The 20,079-nt window shown below is 51.7% G+C and overlaps 8 protein-coding genes across 8 annotated transcripts; 5 read left to right on the top strand and 3 right to left on the bottom strand.

Moving 5' to 3' along the window:
* Nucleotides 1-1,316: 1,316 nt before the first annotated feature.
* On the top strand, nt 1,317-2,762 carry N7496_003113 (proline dehydrogenase family protein; the record flags this gene model as incomplete). Its single annotated transcript, XM_056696044.1, has 1 exon — nt 1,317-2,762. The coding sequence occupies one exon, from the start codon at nt 1,317-1,319 to the stop codon at nt 2,760-2,762; it is 1,446 nt and encodes a 481-aa protein (XP_056558256.1).
* Nucleotides 2,763-3,280: 518 nt separating this feature from the next.
* On the top strand, nt 3,281-4,333 carry N7496_003112 (putative proline utilization protein PrnX; the record flags this gene model as incomplete). The annotated part of the gene is made up of 1 exon (XM_056696043.1): nt 3,281-4,333. The coding sequence occupies one exon, from the start codon at nt 3,281-3,283 to the stop codon at nt 4,331-4,333; it is 1,053 nt and encodes a 350-aa protein (XP_056558255.1).
* Nucleotides 4,334-4,928: 595 nt separating this feature from the next.
* On the top strand, nt 4,929-7,708 carry N7496_003111 (Zn(II)2Cys6 transcription factor; the record flags this gene model as incomplete). The annotated part of the gene is made up of 5 exons (XM_056696042.1): nt 4,929-5,023; nt 5,099-5,230; nt 5,298-5,563; nt 5,623-5,708; nt 5,768-7,708. 5 exons carry the CDS (start codon nt 4,929-4,931, stop codon nt 7,706-7,708), a joined length of 2,520 nt encoding a protein of 839 aa, XP_056558254.1.
* Nucleotides 7,709-7,959: 251 nt separating this feature from the next.
* N7496_003110 (BUD22 family protein) lies at nt 7,960-9,396 on the bottom strand (the record flags this gene model as incomplete). The annotated part of the gene is made up of 2 exons (XM_056696041.1): nt 7,960-9,093; nt 9,157-9,396. The coding sequence occupies 2 exons, from the start codon at nt 9,394-9,396 to the stop codon at nt 7,960-7,962; spliced, it is 1,374 nt and encodes a 457-aa protein (XP_056558253.1).
* A 525-nt stretch (nt 9,397-9,921) lies between these two features.
* On the bottom strand, nt 9,922-10,917 carry N7496_003109 (complex I 30 kDa subunit family protein; the record flags this gene model as incomplete). Its single annotated transcript, XM_056696040.1, has 3 exons — nt 9,922-9,972; nt 10,031-10,680; nt 10,746-10,917. 3 exons carry the CDS (start codon nt 10,915-10,917, stop codon nt 9,922-9,924), a joined length of 873 nt encoding a protein of 290 aa, XP_056558252.1.
* A 392-nt stretch (nt 10,918-11,309) lies between these two features.
* Nucleotides 11,310-17,000, top strand: N7496_003108 (CCR4-NOT core ubiquitin-protein ligase subunit MOT2; the record flags this gene model as incomplete). Its single annotated transcript, XM_056696039.1, has 5 exons — nt 11,310-11,365; nt 11,420-11,486; nt 11,576-11,691; nt 11,772-13,942; nt 14,830-17,000. 5 exons carry the CDS (start codon nt 11,310-11,312, stop codon nt 16,998-17,000), a joined length of 4,581 nt encoding a protein of 1,526 aa, XP_056558251.1.
* A 1,392-nt stretch (nt 17,001-18,392) lies between these two features.
* On the top strand, nt 18,393-19,229 carry N7496_003107 (spherulation-specific family 4 protein; the record flags this gene model as incomplete). The annotated part of the gene is made up of 2 exons (XM_056696038.1): nt 18,393-18,588; nt 18,643-19,229. The coding sequence occupies 2 exons, from the start codon at nt 18,393-18,395 to the stop codon at nt 19,227-19,229; spliced, it is 783 nt and encodes a 260-aa protein (XP_056558250.1).
* Nucleotides 19,230-19,376: 147 nt separating this feature from the next.
* N7496_003106 (Rieske (2Fe-2S) protein) lies at nt 19,377-19,961 on the bottom strand (the record flags this gene model as incomplete). Its single annotated transcript, XM_056696037.1, has 2 exons — nt 19,377-19,631; nt 19,710-19,961. The coding sequence occupies 2 exons, from the start codon at nt 19,959-19,961 to the stop codon at nt 19,377-19,379; spliced, it is 507 nt and encodes a 168-aa protein (XP_056558249.1).
* Between the last annotated feature and the right edge of the window lie 118 nt (nt 19,962-20,079).

Here is a 20,079-nt window from a genome sequence, read left to right as displayed (position 1 = left end):
TATTTGGGGCTTATCGTTTCGGAAACCTTCCTATCAGGTGGAGTGGGTTTCTATGAGTTGTGTTTATGTCAAATTGAAATTGATTTCTGCTGGCTATAAGTGTCGACTCTTAATTCAGGATGTTCTGCGTCAGTGCTGGTCTTTGCTTAGCGGTAACTTGGTACAGCTCAGGATAAGGCAAAGTGAGGCTGTCGGTTATGAAGGTATCTCTCGCTGTTCGCAAAGTCACATCTTAGCATCATAAGTGGAGATGACACGCAATGGGGCGAATGTCTGTAAAAAAAATGACCCATTTTCTTCTGTGTGGAATGTGGATACGACTGTTGTATGTACATAGGTGAAGTACAAGCTTCAAAGGCCATAGCTGGATGCACAACTACACTTAGGAGCTCGACAGAATCAGTCCGATTTCGACTTTCACTTAATATCAAAAGTGTTTATCTGGGCAAATGAGGCCTAATGGAATGGCCATTGAGAATATACAATATTTGACAAGGATGGCAAGCGCTTGCGAATCTTATAGATTCTATGACTAGCTTGGCTTTGGTTTGAGGTTCCGGGAATATATCCAGAGCAGCTCGATGCTTGCGACGTGAATCACAAGCATGTTGTTACCTGTCGAGGCACAAGGGAGTCCTCTACGGCAATCATATCCTCACCTCAAAGTGAACTTAAGCCGAGCTGCACCCTGGCTCCACGGATCGATTGGTACAGATGACAAACGCTTTCGCGCTAAAAATTAAGGCACCGCTCTTGAATAGATTTGATCCTGTGGGTACCGTTGCGGGTTCCAGGCGACCGGCTACCGTCGAAACATCGGTTGAGACGTATGAGTCCAGGTGATCTCTGTAATTGTAGTACAGAGCATTATTGCTTGCGTTTTTTTACTATTGATCATCTTGGCCAAGTCCAATAATTCATGCACCATTCAAGAAAAATCAAGGTCTCGTGACCTATAGAGATTCCCATCACGTGATGTAACCGGTCGGCTAGGGACGGCGGGTCCAGTGCTTCTTTCCTTCTTTCAGACGCCCGGCTCTGGTGCCGGTCACCTTCGGCCCGGAGAACTATGTGGTTGCGGCAAAGCGGTTTTCATTATGTATCGCTGGCCACCTGATCAAGTGGGATGGAGGGGGCATGTAAGCTATATAGGACGGTGGCCATTTGGGTTCTGTCCATAGAGTCTCAAGTTTGCCCCTGCCTCTTTCAATTTCCTAAGAGCCTCGTCTTCAAATCAATCTTTCTTTCTATACCTCACTTATCCATACCACCCACACACTATCACCATCTATTATCGCCAACAAAACTTGTCAACTATGAAGGCCGCACGCGCCGTGCGGATACCCCGCGCCCAGGGCACTGCTACACGGGCCAACAAGCGCCTGGTGAGCGGTACCAGCAACGCCAAATCGTCAGTCGCCGCCAGTACCTTGCTTCACCCACTATCGCCATCCTCCACCGCGTCGCCACCTCGGAAGGCACTGAACGCACCTCTCTCCAAACTCCCTCTCTCGTCGGTTCTGCGGTCTTTGTTGATCCTCTCCGTCTCATCTTCGTCTCTTTTGCTCAAGCCATGCATCTTTGCTCTCTCTCGTCTGGCCCACCCTCGCTCAGCTCTGTGGGATGTATCCAAGAACCCGCTGCTGAATATGCTCGTGAAGCACACTATTTACAAGCAGTTCAACGCCGGTGAGAACAAAGCCGAAGTGCAAAAGTCAATCGAGAATATCAAGGGCTTGGGATGCCGTGGTGTGCTTCTGGGATATGCCCGCGAGGTTCTGGTCGGCGAGAACCAGGAGGCCACTCGTGATGAGAAGGCCGCTCTCGCAGAAATCCAGATGTGGCTCGACGGTACTCTCCGCACTGTTGATATGGCCCAAGAGGGAGACTTCGTTGCTCTGAAGTTCACCGGAATGGGAACTGATGCCCTCAACCTGCTGCAGAAGGAGGCCGCTCCCACTGAGTTCATGGATGCATCAATCCAGAAGGTCTGCGACTTGGCTATCTCTCGCCGTGTGCGCCTGCTCGTTGATGCTGAGGAGCAGGCCGTGCAGCCCGGTATTGAGGCTTGGATCATGAAGTACCAGAAGTACTGCAACTCGCAGACTCCCGGGCGTGCTATCTTCTATGGTACCTACCAGGCCTACCTCCGCTCGACTGGCGAGACTCTGGCCCGTCACTTGGAGACTGCTCGCCTGGAGGGATACACTCTGGGTGTGAAGCTCGTTCGTGGTGCCTATATGAAGACCGAACCCCGTCACTTGATCTGGGCCAAGAAGGAAGACACCGACCGCTGCTACGACGAGGTCGTCGAAGCTCTTCTGACTCGCAAGTACAACTCCATGCTGCAGCATCCCTCGAAGGATACCCCCGCTGAGCTGCCCCCCGTGAACGTTATCATCGCCACCCACAACCGCGAATCCGTGCGCAAGGCCCATGCTATCCGGGTCCAGCAGGCTGCCAAGGGTGAGGACTATGGTGTTGATCTCAGCTATGCCCAGCTCCAGGGTATGGCGGACGAGGTTAGCCTCGAGCTCCTCCAGGGCTTTGAGAGTGCCGAGGCCGACGCTGGCATGACTCCCGCCGCCGCTCCTAATGTCTTCAAGCTTCTGACCTGGGGTTCCGTCCAAGAGTGCATGGGTTTCTTGCTGCGTCGCGCTGTCGAGAACACCGAGGCTGTTGGCCGTACCAAGGACTCTCAGATCGCCATGATCGATGAGCTTAAGCGCCGCTGCCGTAACGTTTTCGGTGGTAGCAACTAAACCATCATTGGCCTGCTCACATTTTGACGAAGCTCTTTACGGTCACAATTTCGTTTGTTTTGAAAAAGATTCCCCATGCTGGTTTTGTCTCCCTTTTTGTGGCCTTCTTGGACCACGCGGGGACAGCTTTTTGCATTGCGTTTATTGGGGATGCATCCATAGAATGGCGTTAGCGTTTGATAAATCATGGTTTTGCTATTGATAGCGATAAGTTTCAAGAATAGATGATTACATCTCTTATTTACTTCCCCATTGGCTATGTAGACCGTACCGGAATCACTTGCCGATTGCGCATGGGATGTTGGATTACCTTCTCGTTATAGTTGCACCGGCTATGGGGGTGACTCCACTCGACCCCTCGCCGGTGCGGTTATCGGAGGGCCCCTCCGACCTTCTCCTCTATTAACATGTACAATCTATCTTGCCTATTGTCCGATTGATTTTCTATCCTAACACATTCAATACGAAATCAAAATTCAATTTAATCTGGACAAAGATTTTAACAGAGCGCACCCAAAATGCATATTCTCTCCGAGCCCGACGTGGCCCAGATCTTCCGCAGCTTGACCCAGTCTCAATGCCATGAATTCATCACAGCTCTGGGCGACGCTTTGGTAGCCATATCTGCCGAGTCGAAACCGAATGTCCCTGCATCGGAGAAACTCATTCATCAACCACTTCGCACAGTCTTCGCCACAAAGGCAGAGAATTCATGCATCTTCATGCCAGTTTCAGATACGGTTACTACGGGCGTCAAGGTAGTGACCGTCGCCAAGGGTGGTATCCAAGGTGTCATTAACATCTTCTCTCCCGATGGACGTCTACAAGGTCTCCTGGCAGCCGCAGAGGTGACAGCGTTTCGAACAGCGCTAGCCTCTATGACGCTTTTCGTTCGAAGCACTGCAATTCGCAAGGAGAATGTTTTGGTCTTTGGATCAGGCCGTCAAGCAGAGTGGCATGCCCGCCTTGCCTTGCTCTTATACCCAGATCAAATTAAACGGGTGACATTCGTCAACCGCGGCCGTCAACGGCTCGAAGAAATGGAGCAGAGTGTTTTCAACAATCTGCGGCAGCGTTATCCCAATCTTTCCGTGAATACGCTCGCCAAAGAAGGCACTGCAGACTATGAACAGCGACTTCTCGCAGAGCTCCAAGCTTGCGATGTAATCTTCAGCTGCACGCCCTCCCTGACACCAAACTTTTCCTATTCAGCACTCCAGTCTGCGCCAAAGCAGCGCTTCATCTCGTTGATCGGATCTTATAAGCCGCCCATGCATGAGATTGATACGGAGACTCTGCTCTCGGGTGGAGGCAAGATCTATGTTGATTCGAAATCTGCCTGTTTGGAGGAATCGGGTGAACTTATTACGGCCAAGATTACGGAGGACCAGTTGACTGAAATGGGTGATCTTCTTGGGGGATTGGGGCCTGCGGAGGCCATTGATATTCCTGAGGGTGCTAATGTGATTTACAAGTGCGTTGGGATGGGTTTGATGGATCTGGTGATTGGGAAGAAGGTGCTTGAGGTTGGGAGTGCGGGTGGTCTAGGAACGCATGTTGATGGATTTTAAGGGTTTTGCTGCTGGATTTCGAGGAAATAGGACACGCATTAGAGAATATACAACACGCTTCTAAACTTTGTTCTATGGGCCGAAATTTGGAGACACATCTACAAAGTTGGCTTGCTCTTCAACCCATATTTGAATGATAGAATGATCTCTAATTAGAACATGCTTTCAATAGCCATGATCCCATAAATCCTACAATCGTATCGAATTGAGTGAAAGATGGTTTGGTCGAAACATGTCCTGTGCGTTTCGGTGGATATACTGCAAATGCTGAGAGGAGTAAAAAGCGGAGGCTAAGAAATCCCAATTGGAGAAAAAAAAAGGCAGTTCTGCCAGAATGCGGGGCCACCGGCCGAACCGATGCGTTATCGAGATACCGTTTCGAACTCCCTGAACTTTCTCCTCCCCCTCCGCTTCACCAGACCGACTTCCGGCCCCCGACATATCTGACACCCCCTGTCCCCTTCGGCCTGCCTGTCCGCCAGGCTAGCGTGCTCCAAGCCTCCAACTACTGCCCGGGGTGAACCCCAACTCCGCCTTGTCCACCTTCTCCGCAGACGATGCCCGGCCGACCGTACCTTCGTTGATCCCGCCCGCTATGGACGACTCGACTCCAGCACCAGTGCAGCCACCCCAGCAGCACCCCAAACGCCCTCGCGTGGCCGAAGAGAATCGCAAACGAGCTGTCCGAGCGTACGTCGACTTTCCCACATGGCACTCGCTCTGCATTGCGTCCTTATCGCGCTAACATACTCGGGTCTCGTGCAGGTGTGACGGCTGTCGCAGAGTGAAAGAGAAATGCGAGGGCGGTGTACCCTGTCGCCGATGTCTTCGCTATCGCAGGCAGTGTATCTTTACACATATAGATCCTGCTGAGAAGAGTCGATCGGCTTCTGTCTCGTGAGTTTTGGCGTTGTCGGGAAGTTGCGTTACCATGCTGACGAATCCCGTTTTGGGGGGTATACAGGCTGCTCGAGAGAGCTGCGTCGCTGAGTCGGCATGATATCCAAGAGGCAGAGCGGGTGCGCTATATGGAGCGTATTTTATCGTACTATGTTCCCAACATCACCTTCGATATCCAGTCTTTGCGCCAGGCTGCGGAAGATTTGAAAAGCAAGCATCGTGATTCGGAGTCGGATGTACTCTCGATGAAAGCCGATGCGAATGATTTGGAAGACTTGGCAATTGATGAAGAGGACTTTACAATCAAAGCTCTGCCCGACAATACGACTCGTACGTCCCATTCTAAACGGTGAAAGCAGGCCCCGATCACGAGCTAACCCGTTTCACAGAATATTCTGGGGAGTTCTCCTATCTCAATTTCTCCAATAAAATTCGAAAGAAGATTGACGAGTGGATGAAGACGGCAGCACCAGAAGTAAGGGCTCTCATGTCCACCGCGGGCCAGGACGTAAACCTTTACTAACTGTCTTGCAGGCTTCTACCGAAGTTGAACCATTTGAAGACCGATGGCGGGCCACTCAACTTCAATCCGGATCTTCATTAGTCTCAGCGTCGATTACGTGTCTCCCTCCACGCTACGTGGCAGACTTCCTGGTCCAGATCTTCTTTAAATATGCACAGACAAATAACTTCTACGTCGAAGAGGACTGGCTTCAGGACAAAGTGAATATCTGTTATACTAATCCATCCAGTCTGTCTTCTGACGACGCGGGCGCAGTATGTGCTCTACTGATGGTCTTGGCTGTTGGTACACAATTTGCACATATGGAATCGACCACTCCAGTGAATCGCCCACCTCCAGCTGCCAACACTGATCAAGACCACCATTTCTCCGAGGATGAGGTCGGTCTCACATTCTACCAATTCGCCTCCAAGTTGTTACCGGATATCATTGCAACAGCCTCGGTGCGAAGTGTACAAGCTTGTCTGTTGATTGGCACGTACCTGCTTCCTCTCGATACTTCGGGCCTCTGCTACACCTACTTTGGGTTGGCTTTGAAATTGGCAATTCAAAACGGCATGCATAGAAGATACCATGGCGAAGGCCTCTCGCCTCGAATGATCGAAACACGAAACCGAGTGTTTTGGACTGCTTACACCATCGAAAAACGCATCAGCATTCTGCACGGCCGGCCGGCGTCCCTAGCGGATGGGGATGTTGATGCACCGCTTCCTGTGGATTTCCCTGGGATCATGCCAGCAACTCAACAGTCAAATCATACAAACATGATAGCCTTGATTACGCTCACTCTAAAACTTGGAGAAGTCTCCAATGAGATTTCATCGCTGCGGACTTGTCGGAAGGGGCAACAGCAAGACTGTCTTGAACGACTACTCAACATTCGGAAACACTTGGTAGAATGGTGGTCAACCCTCCCAGAAGAGACAAATTGTCGTGATCTCAACCCAAGTGGACCATTATTCCGGTCTAATGTTCACCTTAAGCTTGATTACTGCCTTACTCGAATCTTCATTGGACGCCCCTTCCTCTTCAGCAACATCAAGGGCCTGTACCAGACCCCTTCTCATGCCGCCACGTTAAAGGGCCCGTCTGGGATGATGGCAAAGAATCGAGCTACACTTGTCACAGACTGTGTCGAGGCAGCTCTGGAAATTATTGATCTGTGTCGCCTTCTTCGAGACGAAACTGGCCTGGCGCGCGCCTCGTTCACTGAATTCAGTTCATGTCGCGCAGCTCTCCTAGTCATCTTAGCTCAAGGGTTGACTAAACGCACTGAGCGTCTTGGTGCTGCGCTCGACCAAGGCATTTCCCTGATTAAAATCATGTCCATGGGTGTTGGATCCGCACGTTCAGCTGTGAGTGTCATCGAGGCCCTTGAGCGAGCCATTCGACGTCTTGAGCTCTGGAGTGAATCCCATCAATCACAAAGCAACGGTGGCAGCATTGAATCCGCCTACGACCGCTTCAAGAACTGGGAAATGCTCTGGAAAACCGGACCAGTCTCACCTACAACCATGGCATGGAAGCAAGAGGCGTATGCCAACGATCCCGCTATGCAGCATGGCATGAACCACCAAGTCCCCGACTCGTCCGTGGCGGACTCCGTTATGCCAGGTGTGCCCATCACGCCTCCGGTTTTGCCGCCAAATAGTGCACATGACTCCCATGCAGCGCTAGGTAGCCATGAGCACGAGATCCTTGAAAGTGATATGGCGGGCAGTAGTATTTCCATTCCAGATAACTACTCTGTCTCCCATCAATCCCTTTCACAGATGCCTCATTTCGGCTTTGACCACTTTGTCTCGAACTTTCCCCAAGAGCTGGGTGAGTTCACGGCTATTCCATGCTTTGAGCCTGATGCGCAGGGAAATCCGGCCGGTATGCCTGTTGGTACTGAGTTGAAGACCCCTGGCAGTACAGATTCGCATTGGTTGCAATTTATGAACGAGTGATTGGCTTTCCTCAGGGTGTCCTGAGTTTTGTATTTGGTGTTTGTTGGTCGGAGTGCTGGATTTCCGTTTATACCACATGTTGCAAATTTGTTCGCTTTCTTCGCATCTTGTTTATAAGGAGGTAGATTGTCGGACTATAGCCGTCTCCGTATTCGCCTTACTTGGAGATAACTTTTTTTACATATTCACATTGGTTTCGGCCTAGACAACCATGGCTCACATAGCAACAAGTAAGGTACAAAATGGTATCGCTAATCGAATACAACCTTCTTTCCCTGGAACGTCGCCGTAGATGCCTGCTCCTTGAGCTTCCGCTTGGCCTCCCACGACGGATGCAATGGCCCAGTATCCTTAGGAGGATTCCTAGGGTTGTTGGCATAACTTTGCCCAGCGCCCGAGCGGTCATCATAACGGTTCTGAGGCCGCCCTGCACCAAAGCCACCCCTTCCACCGCGATCGCCGCCTCGCCCACCACGATCACCACCCGTCGCTCCCTTACGAGTATCCCATCCACTATCTCGACTCCGCTTCTGTTTCCTTTGCTCCTCCTGGACGTGGTTCGCTCTGGCACCATACTTCTTCTCCCAGAGCGCTCGGCGGGCTTGTTGACCCATGCGGTTCTTGCGCTTGGGGGGACCGGCAGCTGCTTCGTCGTCGGTGGCCTCCTCCTCGGAGCCAGACCAGTAACCACCCATCATAAGCGATGGAAGGAATGTGGTGCTTTGCGCGGGTTCTTTAGAGCCCTTGGCTGCTTTGACCTTTTTGGATGGTGGTGAGTCCTCGGCGGAGAAGTCTGGGGATGGAGAGCGGGAGATTGAGTCTGAGATGTCGTCTGCCAGGTCTTGCTTGTGCGCGTTCTCGATGTCATCGTCTGATCCTGACTCATCCTCGGAATCTGAACCTGGGGCTAGGCGGGCATCGAATTGTGCGAGGTCTTCGCTGTCAAACTCCTCGTCGCCAGAGGCGATCAAGTCTCGTCCGTCGGCAGACTCTACTTCCTCGTCGCTGTCTGTCGATGGTTTCGTTGACTTCTTCGGTTGTACTTCCTCTTCTTCTGACCCGGAGATATCGTCTTGTTTAGCTGCGGGTTTCTCCTTCTTAGGCGCATCCTTCTTAGCACTAGTCTTGTCCGACTTCCCTGCGGGCGCATCTTCCACTCCCAAGAGTTTCCGGATCCCATTCATAATTTCGGGCATCACGTTTTTCACGGGCGTGGACTTGAATAGTCGGCCATGCACATTGGACTCGGCGGCGCTCTTCGGACCCTCGGTCGATACATTCTTGGCTTCTTGAAATTCCTTGAAAGTTGGTGATTCGGCAATCCGCTTTGTCTTAACGAGTTGTTTGAATAAATATCGCTCTGCTGTGATTGGGTAGTCGATAGCCTAGAAACAAATAAAATCAGTTTCAAGGTTTTTAAACATGGGCTTATTGATCCCAGCGTTTACCTTCAATGCGTCCACTTCCTCCGCCAACCTCGCCAACGTCGCAGCATTGCCTTCAGATTTGGCAGTCTTCTCACGTCGACTGAGTTTTTGCCTCTCGAAGCCGCGCGCGGTCTTCAGGCCCTTCGCGAGGATTTGTACGCCTTGTTCGAACTTAGTAGTGAGCCGGACGGCTTTGATCGACAATTTGCGGGTGTCGAGTCGCGAGGGACCGTTGAACTCAGAGAGCTTGCGCTTGGGCATATTTGTGGTGGATGGATGTAATATGGTTGATGATATAGATTCGAGTGGAAGTTCGAAAAGTGAAGCGCAGCGTTGAGACTGCTTTTACTTCTAGCAGAGCTTGAAATGTTGGATTTGCGGAGCTTTTTTTTTTTTTCTTAGCAGGCGCGGACCTTTTGCCAAGATTCTCCGCCTCCGGCCTCCATCCATATCCGCTCGGCCCCTCGAGAGCAACTATATGATGCAACTCGATGTTAAGCTCTTTCCTATCAATTTTTTACCACTGTGTTTACTCGCTGAAATAGATACTAGTTCAAAACTCAATGATTTACTCGAAAGATAGCATACCAATTCTATGAAACAAACATGAATTGGAACATTTATCACCGGCATTGGAAGTAGTGCCCGGAGGGACACCGGATATATATCTGAGCGCTATGCTACGTCTTGGCACAATCTGGTGGAAGGTGGAAAACACCAATGGATCGATTAACGATATGTACATACAAACATGGTAATGAAAATTGATACGCGTACAATCCCTTTCTATTTCTTTTCTTCTTCCTTGGGCTCTGGCTTGGGAGTGGGCAACTTGAACTGTAATTGAAGTAATTAGAAGATACTCGATACGGTGGAATTTCGAAATATCACTTACCGACTCAGGCGTCCGGTTCTGGCCAGCACCGACAGGCTCCCAAGCGGTAGAACCACTCTCGAAGTTACGGAAAGCCTGAGTGAGCTCAAGGGGCTCAATAACGATGCGCTTCTTCTCCTCGTCGTAGCGCAGCTCAGTGTAACCGGTCAGGGGGAAATCCTTGCGCAGAGGGTGACCATCGAAACCGTAGTCAGTCATGATACGGCGGAGATCGGGGTGGCCGGAGAAGAAGACACCGAACATGTCGTAGACCTCACGCTCGTACCACAAAGCTCCCTCGAAGAGACCAGTCACACTGGGGACGGGAGTGGCCTCGTCAGCGTAGGTCTTGACACGGATACGAGAGTTGTAGCGGACGCTCAGCAGGTTGTAGACGACCTCGAAACGCTGGTCACGGGTGGGGAAATCGACACCGGTGATATCGGAGATCTGAGTGAACTCGGCGGAGGTGTGGTTCTTCAGGAAGCTCATGACGGGGACAACACCGGCGGGAGCAGTGTACACGGTGAGCTCGTCCTTCCAGACGGTGAACTGCTGAATGTACTTGGGCAGGCAGGACATGATATACTGTCCGTAGCTGTGCAGACCGTCGGCCATGTGCTGGTACTTGTCGGTAGGGTTGACGACAGGGGCGCGGAGGGGGCCAGTAGCTGCTCAAGAGTAGTTCAATTAGTCCAATTGTACCCTCACAAGATCGCCAAAGTCATCCACATACGAGGCCGTTGCGCCTGGCGCATGTTCTCAGGCTCCGGGGCGCCCGATTGTGTTGATGCCTTTGCGGCAAACCGCAGGGAGGATGAGGAAAAGGTGCGAGAAGCATTGGACCTCGCAGCCGAAGCCACAGAGCGTCTAGAGCTTAGGCGCATCAGAGAGCGAGCGGAGGCCATTCTGGGACGGAGAGCAATGGCTGCGACAAGAGGGGACGAAGGCACGTAAGGCGGATTGTGAGGATGGAGGTTGGTCGAACCTGCGGGAGTCACGTGATGCTGACATAATGTACGGACCACGCTAAACGCCATCGGGCAATGCCAGCAAAATGAAGCCGCGCTTCAATTTCCTTCCTTTCTTCTCCTTCGCCGTCCACCTTCTCCCCCCCCAACTCATCACCCCTCTTTCCCTTCTCTTGTTCTTTCTTCTCTTCATTCCGTTTCTTTGATTTGCCCTGGCTCCGGAGTCGCGTCCTCGTCTCTTTTTATTTTCTGCAAGCCCCGTTTCTATTGGGTACTGGCGTTGAGATTCCCGTGTCGCTTTCCCCGTTCACATCACCTTCGCCGCGACCATGTCCTCCAGTCGCCAACAGATCGACTCCGTCATCGACGATGACGATGAGTTCTGGTATGTGTTTACGCCTTCGAGTATCATGCGGCTTGGCCACTAACCCTCCTCAAGCCCCCTTTGCATCGAAGAGTTTGATCTTTCGGACAAGAACTTTAAGCCATGTCCCTGTGGATATCAGGTACGTCTAAATGGACATCCGCATTCGCCACAACTCCCTGGTTCTTTTTGGAGGCCTTCTTTTCGAGGCACTGACATTTTACACCTCAGATCTGCCAATTCTGTTACAACAATATCAAAACCCACAGCGAAGAAGGCCGATGCCCAAACTGTCGCCGCCCTTACGATGACAGCACCATTCAATACAAGATACCAGATGCGGAGGAGTTAGTGATGACCCCTCTTTCCCCTCTTCGACTTGACCACCGAGCATCCGAGCCACTGACATATTCCTTCGACAATATAGATTCAAGGCCGACTTGGCACTCAAGCATAGAAAGGCCGCCGCAGCCAAGAAGAAGGAAGCCGAAAAACGCGAAATCGAAGCTTCCAGCCGAAAGAACTTGGCCGGTGTCCGTGTCGTTCAAAAGAACCTGGTCTACGTCATCGGACTGAATCCGACAATTCGCGACGAGAATCAGCTGCTACAGACTCTCCGCGGGCGGGAATATTTCGGTCAATATGGTGATATTGAGAAGATTGTGGTTAGCAAGGCCAAACCCGGCGGTAACCCCCACCAGGGCATCGGTGTCTACGTCACCTTTTCTCGGAAGATTGACGCTGCCACTTGCATCGCTGCTGTGGACGGCTCTGCGAACGGTGACCGTGTTCTAAGAGCTCAGTATGGGACAACCAAATATTGTTCCTCCTTCCTCCGCAACGAACAGTGCAACAACCGCAACTGCACCTTCCTACACGAAACCGGAGAAGACAGTGAAAGCTACAGTCGCTCCGATCTTTCGTCAATGAACACTCTGTCAAGTCAGCGGCCAAGCCACCCTCAACACCCTCAACATGCTCAACATCCTCCCCATGTTCGCCCGGCCCAGCCCATCACGCAGCACACAATGCGTCGACAACCCAGCAAAGATGATTCGATCAGTGGGCGATCGGCCGCTCCGGACGGGCCTGCGCTCCCCTCGTCTGCTAGCTGGGCAAACAAGGATGCCACCATCCGGACCAGACGAGCTAGTTTGACTGGTAGCCAGGCATCTCAAAGCCCACGACCTGCGAGTGTTACTGTTGCCACGCCTGCTGAGGAGCCTAAGCGGGTCGAGAAGCCATCTCCTGTTGCTCAGGAAGCGCAGCGGACATCTCAACCTGCTTCACGATCGCCGACGGTCCAACCCCCAGTTCAACCCGCTCAGCCACCAACCCCGGAGCCGCCAGCGCCAACACCGTTCGACAACCTCGTTAAAGACCTAATGAACCCTAACTTCAAGTTCATTTTCTCTACTGCAGATCTGCCAGATGAGGAGGTCAAGGCGATCCAGTCATATCCATCTTTCATCGACCCATATGGCGGCGTTAAGCGTCGGGCAATGCGGGAGAAGGCTGAGCAGGAACGTTTGAAGCGCGAACAAGAGTTGCTCCAGTCTGCTGCTGTCGAGGAGGAAAGCCGTGAAGCCGGTAGCCTGCAGCTTGGTGGGGAACCGGAGGAGTCTAACCCCCCACGAGGCCCTCAACAGTCTCGTGAATCCCACGGTGCCATTCAGCCACCTTCCCAGCAAGGCACTGCCGACAACTCGACCGTTGGTTCGCCAGTATCTGCGAGCAGTCATCAATTCCAAGGGTTGAACTTGGCAGGCCGAAGCTTGACACCGTTGCAACAGCAGCAACTGATACTGCTCAAGTCAGCCGGTAACCAGCAAGCTGGTATTGCCGACCATCTGAGCTCCGCTGCCCTGGACCAAGCCACCCAGCTCCGACAAGGCCTGTTGCATAATCAGATGGCACAGTTTAATGCGCTACAGGGCCAAAGCCGCCAATCATCACGGTTCACCTTTGCCAATGATGTTGGCTCCAAGAATATCAGCAATGCACGTATGCTCAGCCAGATGCAGGCCGGGACTCCCAACCCGTTGTCCGCTCCCAGCCCCCAGCATGCTCTTGCAGGTGGATTCTATGCCAGTGGTGTTCAAGGTCCCCCCCCAGGCTTGAAGACGGCCGGAACCCCTCCGATCAGCGGGGGTGGTATGTTTGCACAAGGTCATGGCTTTACTGCCAATGCCAATATCGGACTGGGCTCCAATATGGGAAAACAAGATGCGACACCTGAGTTGATGCGTGAATTACTTCGTGGCCGAGGCGGTGCGAATATCGGTGGTGTACAGGGCCAGGAGGCCGCAAAGCGTGAGTTCATGTTTCCTTTTCTTCAACAGCACCCAACCCCACCTCCCCTGACTCCCGTCAACGGCCTTCTCAGCTCTTTCTATGGGTCCCAGACAGGTCCAGTACTTGACTCTGGTGGCGCACAGAAGCAGAAGAAGAAGGGGAAGAAGCAGAGACACGCTAACACTTCCTCCGGTGGAGGCGGTGTAGTAGATCTTGCGGACCCGAGCATTTTGCAGGCGAGGATGCATCAGGTCGGTGGCAATGCTACTGCTGGGCAGGCGTTGTACGGGAGCCAGGGTCAAGGTGGGTACAACCCTTCAATGATGTACGGCGGCGGTGGTTTTAGCCGTTGGTGAATGACTGTCCCCTTTCCTTCAATCTCCCCCTCTATACCTATACCATGTTTATGATTTCCCTCCGCATTCTTCGCTCGCGATTCCCTATCATGATCTTTCAACATGTGCTTTGATGGGGGTTTATTCCCGGATGACTTTATATCTTTCCCCTGGCTATTTTTCTTTATCTCACAATCACGCGTCGGGCTTGCATCTTGTCCTTTTTTTCGTTTCTTTTTCAAAAACAGGGCTAGCAGCTCTGGATCAATGCGACTGGCTAGCGTGCCTTGGGCGTATTGCAATGGGCTTTCTCAATTTTCTTTCTTTTTTCTCTTTATGGTCTATACCGTTTTTGTTCCCTCGGGTTTCCGAGGGAGTCTTGCATTTTGTCGACCCATTGCATGTACTAGGGTCCTTCTTTTTGTTTCTACCCGGCGGCTGTTGTTTGCCTCTTATATCCCTTTTCCTGATATTGCATTCGGATCTTCTTTCGACTGCTTGCAGCGTCTTGAAGACCGTGGATGGTTTTCTCATGGATTAATGTACGTTAAGACCTCCCTACCCTGATATCGCCATTTCTTGGAACAGGGTCTTATTCGAAACCAGTTGTCTCACAGCCGTTGTCCATAGACCCTCTGCCCTACCTTGTACCTGGCCCGTAAGGGACAGTACCCATCATGTAATTACCCGTCTGGCGCGTCGGTATCTTGAAAAGCGCTCTTGATTAGGCTCGCCGCGTGATTGTTACTTCCCCTTGCACCTGGCTCCATCGTTTCAATCGCTTGCTGCACCTCGTTGATATACACTGCTCACGGTGACTCTGATTGTGCAAGGTGGCTGACAAGATATCGACAGTGAACGAAGACTTCCCTCCGCTAGGTGGGCTACTGAAGGATAGCCAATCGGTTGATACTTTCGGCTTCCTCAAGTCCCAGCTTCCCAGTGATTCTGCCGGGCGTGTCGGAACACCTTCTCTGCCTCCTGGGCTCCCATTGCCGCAATCCCATCCCGCATCGGCCGTTTTTCAAGAACAATTGAGCTTGTCGAAGCCATCATCCCCAGCGCCTAGTCTGCCTCCCGGCTTGAATGTGAACATCTCTCGCGGCGGGACCCCGTCTCAAAACAGTTCGTCGGCTGAACCTTCGGCCGTGTCACCCGAGCCTCCTGCTCGTACGGCCACCACATCTGCTCGAGCTAAAGATGTATCCCAAATCTCCCTGGGCTCTCCTGTGGCTAAATCCGCACACAAGGCTCGGATGACGAAGCTCGACTTGTCCACACTAGATGCTCCCACCAAACCTGATCAAAGTCCTCTCGTCGGCACTAAAGGTAGTCCGATTCCTCTTGCTATGCATTTGGCTGGTCAAGAAAGCGCATCCGCCAAGTCTGACCGAGTTTCGTCTGGGACTTTGGTGTCTGGACCCGGATCTGTTTCTGCAATTGGATCACGCCCAAACACCCCATTGACCACTGTTTCTCGTGTCTCGGACTCATCCGTTCTTCGTCAACCACGCATTCTGCGAGTGGTAGACACCCCGAAGACCGAAGTCCCTCCCCCAATTACAAATGCGCCATCGGTGCCTGTGTCTACCGCTAAATCTGGCAAGACGCAATCCCGGAGACAAAGCATTTCATCCAGCAGCAGGCCAGATACGCCTGGAGATTTTGGTTCGGAAGCCGATCTTTTCCCCTCGGCATCCGTGTCTCGTGCTAGCTCCCCGCCGGCTACCACGCGCATTGGTTCCGCCCCTGTTCGCTCGATCACGAAAAGTCAACTCAAAAAGGAGAGACGACAGAAGGCAAAGGAAGCTGAGGCCAAGCAGGCGGAGACTGCAACCCCCGAAGAGCCTGTCCAAGCCCCTATTCTTGGGCGAAAGCGCAAGACTAAGAAGGCACCCACTGCAACCACATCCTCTGCGGACAGTGCCCCTACTACTGTGCCTGAGCCTGCAACCCCTGTGAAGACACCTGCTCCGTCTCCAAAGAAAGTCGACCCAAAGCCTGAACCTGCCAAGAAAGTAAAGGAGAAGGTGCAGCCACCTGTCCAAGAGACCAAGCCTGCCCCGGTGGTGGAGCAACCTGCACCACTCCCAGTTCCTCCTGAGGCTTGGCGCTCCCGTAACACGGTCGAGCAACTGATCAAAGACGCCGAGGATTCCGGACGTCCGGTGAAGGACCTTTTTGTCGAGAGAACCAAGTCTCTTCATGAAGTGCTTGCCGCGATGCACAAGTCTGGTGAACTGGACTTGAACAGAGGCTCGTTGTTCAACCCCGCCAATCTCGGTCAGCGTACCGATATGAAGGGCATTGACTCCGATTACTTCTTGCTTAAGCAACCCCTGGAGCTTTTTGAGTCTCATCGTCGTGCTCTCATGCGTGGCCAGCCAGTACGAATTGACGCCGAGCAGCTTTCCGATCGCTGTCTGATCACTCCTCGCGGCTGTGTGCTTCGCCATCTCTCTGCCGAGGAAGAAGATCGATACCTTGAGCTGGAGAAGTATCGAGGTGGCGCCATGGATCCTTTTGTGGTCGGTGACGACTCGAGCAACATCAACGGTGGACTAGACGCCCTCTTCGCGACACCCGAGAAGTACAATATCTGCTGGGTTGATGACAACACTGCCCGCATGGGCGCCACCTCTCCCACTGGTACCGTGAACACTGCGGACTCGGTCATTCCTCCTAACGTTCTGTCGGCCATGGAAGCAGACAGTGAGCGCAGCCACGACTGGGCCGTAGCCCATTCCGCTGAACTTCTTCAGACCACCACTGCTGCTGTTCGTTCTTTTGCCGCCGCAACTGCTAAGCAGATGCTGGGTTCTGCCGGTGTCCCTGGAACCAACCCCAGCCTCGACGACGTTGCTGCCATGACCAACGAAGAGCTCAAGGAACTCGCTGGTCAGTCTCAAAAGGACTTGGAGAGCAATCGCAAGGAGCTTGATGTACTGGACAAGAAGCTTGCTGCTTTGCTCCGTCGCAACAAGAAGATTCAGCAGGCGGCCTTGGCTTTGACCGAGGAAGCCTAAGGGATTTGCCGAGCATCTGGTTAGGTCTATGATTCATTGGCGCTCCAACGTTGCGTGTCAACCTTCAGCTGGCGCTTGACCATGTATGATTACCATGTAATATTATCGAAATATCAATATCTTGTATTATTAAACTATTTCCGTGGTAGTTTCTCCTGTAAGTGTAGAATCTGTTTGACCGTTGTATGAAGAGTTCCCCTCCAGTGGTGAAGGGGCCTAGTCACGGCCAGAGTTCAAGTATACAGCTCAAGTGCAATTTGTTCCTGTCGCTCCTTTCATACATTTTGTTGTCAAAATCTCCGACTTTACGCTCAACCCTGGCTGAGGCACCTAGGTGCATAGGGATCCAATGCAAGTTGACTAGAAAAATATCCGAGCAAAAAGCAAATAATATCTCCCGTCACCCACATCACATCTTCATTCCATCACCATTTACCGTCGAAGCGCCTTACCCTCGTTAATACAGAGCCATCTTTGCCAAAGGAAGCGACCGAAATGCTTCATTTGCTGGAGTTCCCGATTTGAAACGGTCCTTCATTACAGCGGCCCCAGCCTTGCGTGTATGTGGCGCTCACGCAATGTGATCTACCCAACTCGCCGAGTCAGAGACTTGCAAGGGTTGCAGAGTGCAAATAACACACAATCCTCAGATCCATTCATTGAAAAAGGTTCAGTTCACATTTTTACTTTATAAGAGAATGTAAAATGTACTTCTCTAAATCGCCAAGCAGAATGACACCCGTTCCATTGGGTTCCGGTAGCGATGCCCTGATCTGGGACGGTGGGGGGTGTGGATAAGGCGCTTGGAGATGCATTCTTTGCGACAAGTACCCCTGGAATGGGATCGGCCCATTCTTTTAAAAATTAGATTTTCACTTTGGCATTAAGACTGCTATGGTGGAGTTGTCGAGGGCCACATGGGGATTCTTCGCCCCCCAGGGGGATTCTTTTTCCCGGTGGCCCTGGAAATCTGTATCCCGATCTAATGTACAGTATACACTTAGCTTGGCGGGGAAGATCCTTTGCGCCTCGTCTAACAGGATTGATGGGTTGTTTGTTGAAACGAGGGGCTTACTGCCCTATTCGTTGCCTTGTGGTTGTTGGAAACCAATCTGTGATCACTTCGACGCCATTTGATGCTGGAAGCTGTCATGGGGTTTCTTTTAGCCTAGGGCCCTGAGGGTCTAAAGTCTCAACCTAGAAGATTTGCCAGTATAAAGACTCGTAGATGTCAAGTCTCTTGGAAGAATAATTTAGTATTACGTGAATTATTCCCCTGTCGCTCCTTTCCTCACATTCAACCTAGATCATAAAACCTGGCGGTTTATATCTATTTCACTCCTTTACAAATAAATCTGTCCATTCATTCATTATTCACTCCTTCAGTTGAACATGCGCGGCTTCTCCTACCTGATGGGCACTGCCCTTTCTATGGCCTCGGCCGTTTCTTCCACGGGCATTATCATCCCTCTGTATGTCTGGCCTACGGACGATAGCACTTGGGCCCCTGTCTATAATGCCATCTCATCGCATCCAAATATTGAGTTTCAAGTCATCGTCAACCCTGACAGTGGCCCAGGGGATACCAGTAAGAACACGAATACAGGTTACAGTGGCAACCTTCATATCTAACAACTACTAGGTTACCCCGATGAGAACCTCATCACGGGTGTCTCCACGTTAAACAGCTATGACAACGTCCAAGTAATCGGTTACATTCCTACCAATTATGCAGAACGTGCGCAAGCGGAGGTTAACAGCCAGATCGCCGCCTACAGCGGCTGGTCTTCCTACAAAGCGAAAAACATTTCAGTCTCCGGAATCTTCTTCGACGAGGCTCCACGTACAAATGACAACACCACGATCTCATATATGCAGAGCATATCAACCACGGCCAAGAGCAGCAACCTGAACATGGTCGTGTTCAACCCCGGTACCAAGCTAGAGGAAGGGTCCGCAGCTGAATACTTCAAGGCAGCCGATCTAATTGTCGAGTTTGAAAAGTCGTATTCTGAATGGACATCAGCTATCCCGGCCAACGAATTTTCTTCGAGTGAGACATACTGCAAAGATGCTATTATTGTGCACAGTGCACCTATGACGGCAGATTACAGGGCCGTTGTTCAAGATGCCCAGAGTATGGGATTGGGTGCCGTTTACCTGACGAGCAGTGACGATTACATGTCTCTTGACAGTGTGGCGACGCTTGCGGCCGCTTCTACTACGTGATAGAGGGCGCATTCAGGAGTGCTCGGAATCTATGATTTGTAGCTATTGTTCTATGTAATGTACAAGCCTTCTATGAATAGGTCCAAAGCCCATAGGGGCACATATAGTCATGGGTCACTGTAGAGATATCTTAAAAAAAGAGTCGCATCAGCCAATCCGCTGCTTTCGCCTCACCCATACCTCCTTGTCACCTTCCAAGGCCTGATCGCTCGATACCGACGGGTCCCGTAGTTCAACCTCCCAAATCTTAAGTTTGTAGTTGCCGCGATCTCCCTGTCCAGAGAAGAGATCAAAGGACCACCCGTGCTTTGGACATGTCAACCCGGCACTCAGGGTGATGCCGAAATCCTCAATGTCGAAGATACTAGCCTGTGAAAGCGGGAAAGATGAATGTGGGCATGACTGAGAAGGGGCATGTTAGTGGGGACATTAACCTAGGCATGTGTTTCTAGCAATAAATACATAGAGGATTGCACTTACATGATCAACAGCGTGGAATTTCCCTTTGTATTGAAACACAAGAACCTGGTCCTTCAGGTCCCCAGGCGCTTCGACTTCTGCTTCTTCCGGGCCATCTGAACTGGAGAACCCATCTGCCTTGGGAATGCGGAATGCTTTGCAACTCGGTGTGATTTTGGAGCAGTCTTTATCCAGGCTCAGATCGGGAAATGTAGATGCAAGCCCAATCCGCTGCCAAGGATCTCCCCGAGCCCGCTGGAAGAAAGGAATCATCTTGTTTTCGAGGATTCTGTGTCGAGATATTGGCTGAACGCTTCAAAAGATGGTTTCGTCTGTCCCTCTCTTGTGCTAAATGCTAGTCTTGAGCCATGCCCTTCATAACCCAATTGCC

The sequence above is a fragment of the Penicillium cataractarum genome, assembly GCF_028827025.1.
Source record: "Penicillium cataractarum strain IBT 29864 chromosome Unknown utg000002l, whole genome shotgun sequence".
Taxonomy (NCBI): Eukaryota; Fungi; Ascomycota; class Eurotiomycetes; order Eurotiales; family Aspergillaceae; genus Penicillium; species Penicillium cataractarum.
Note: the sequence above shows the minus strand (reverse complement) of the source record. Positions and strands in the feature narration are given on the sequence as shown.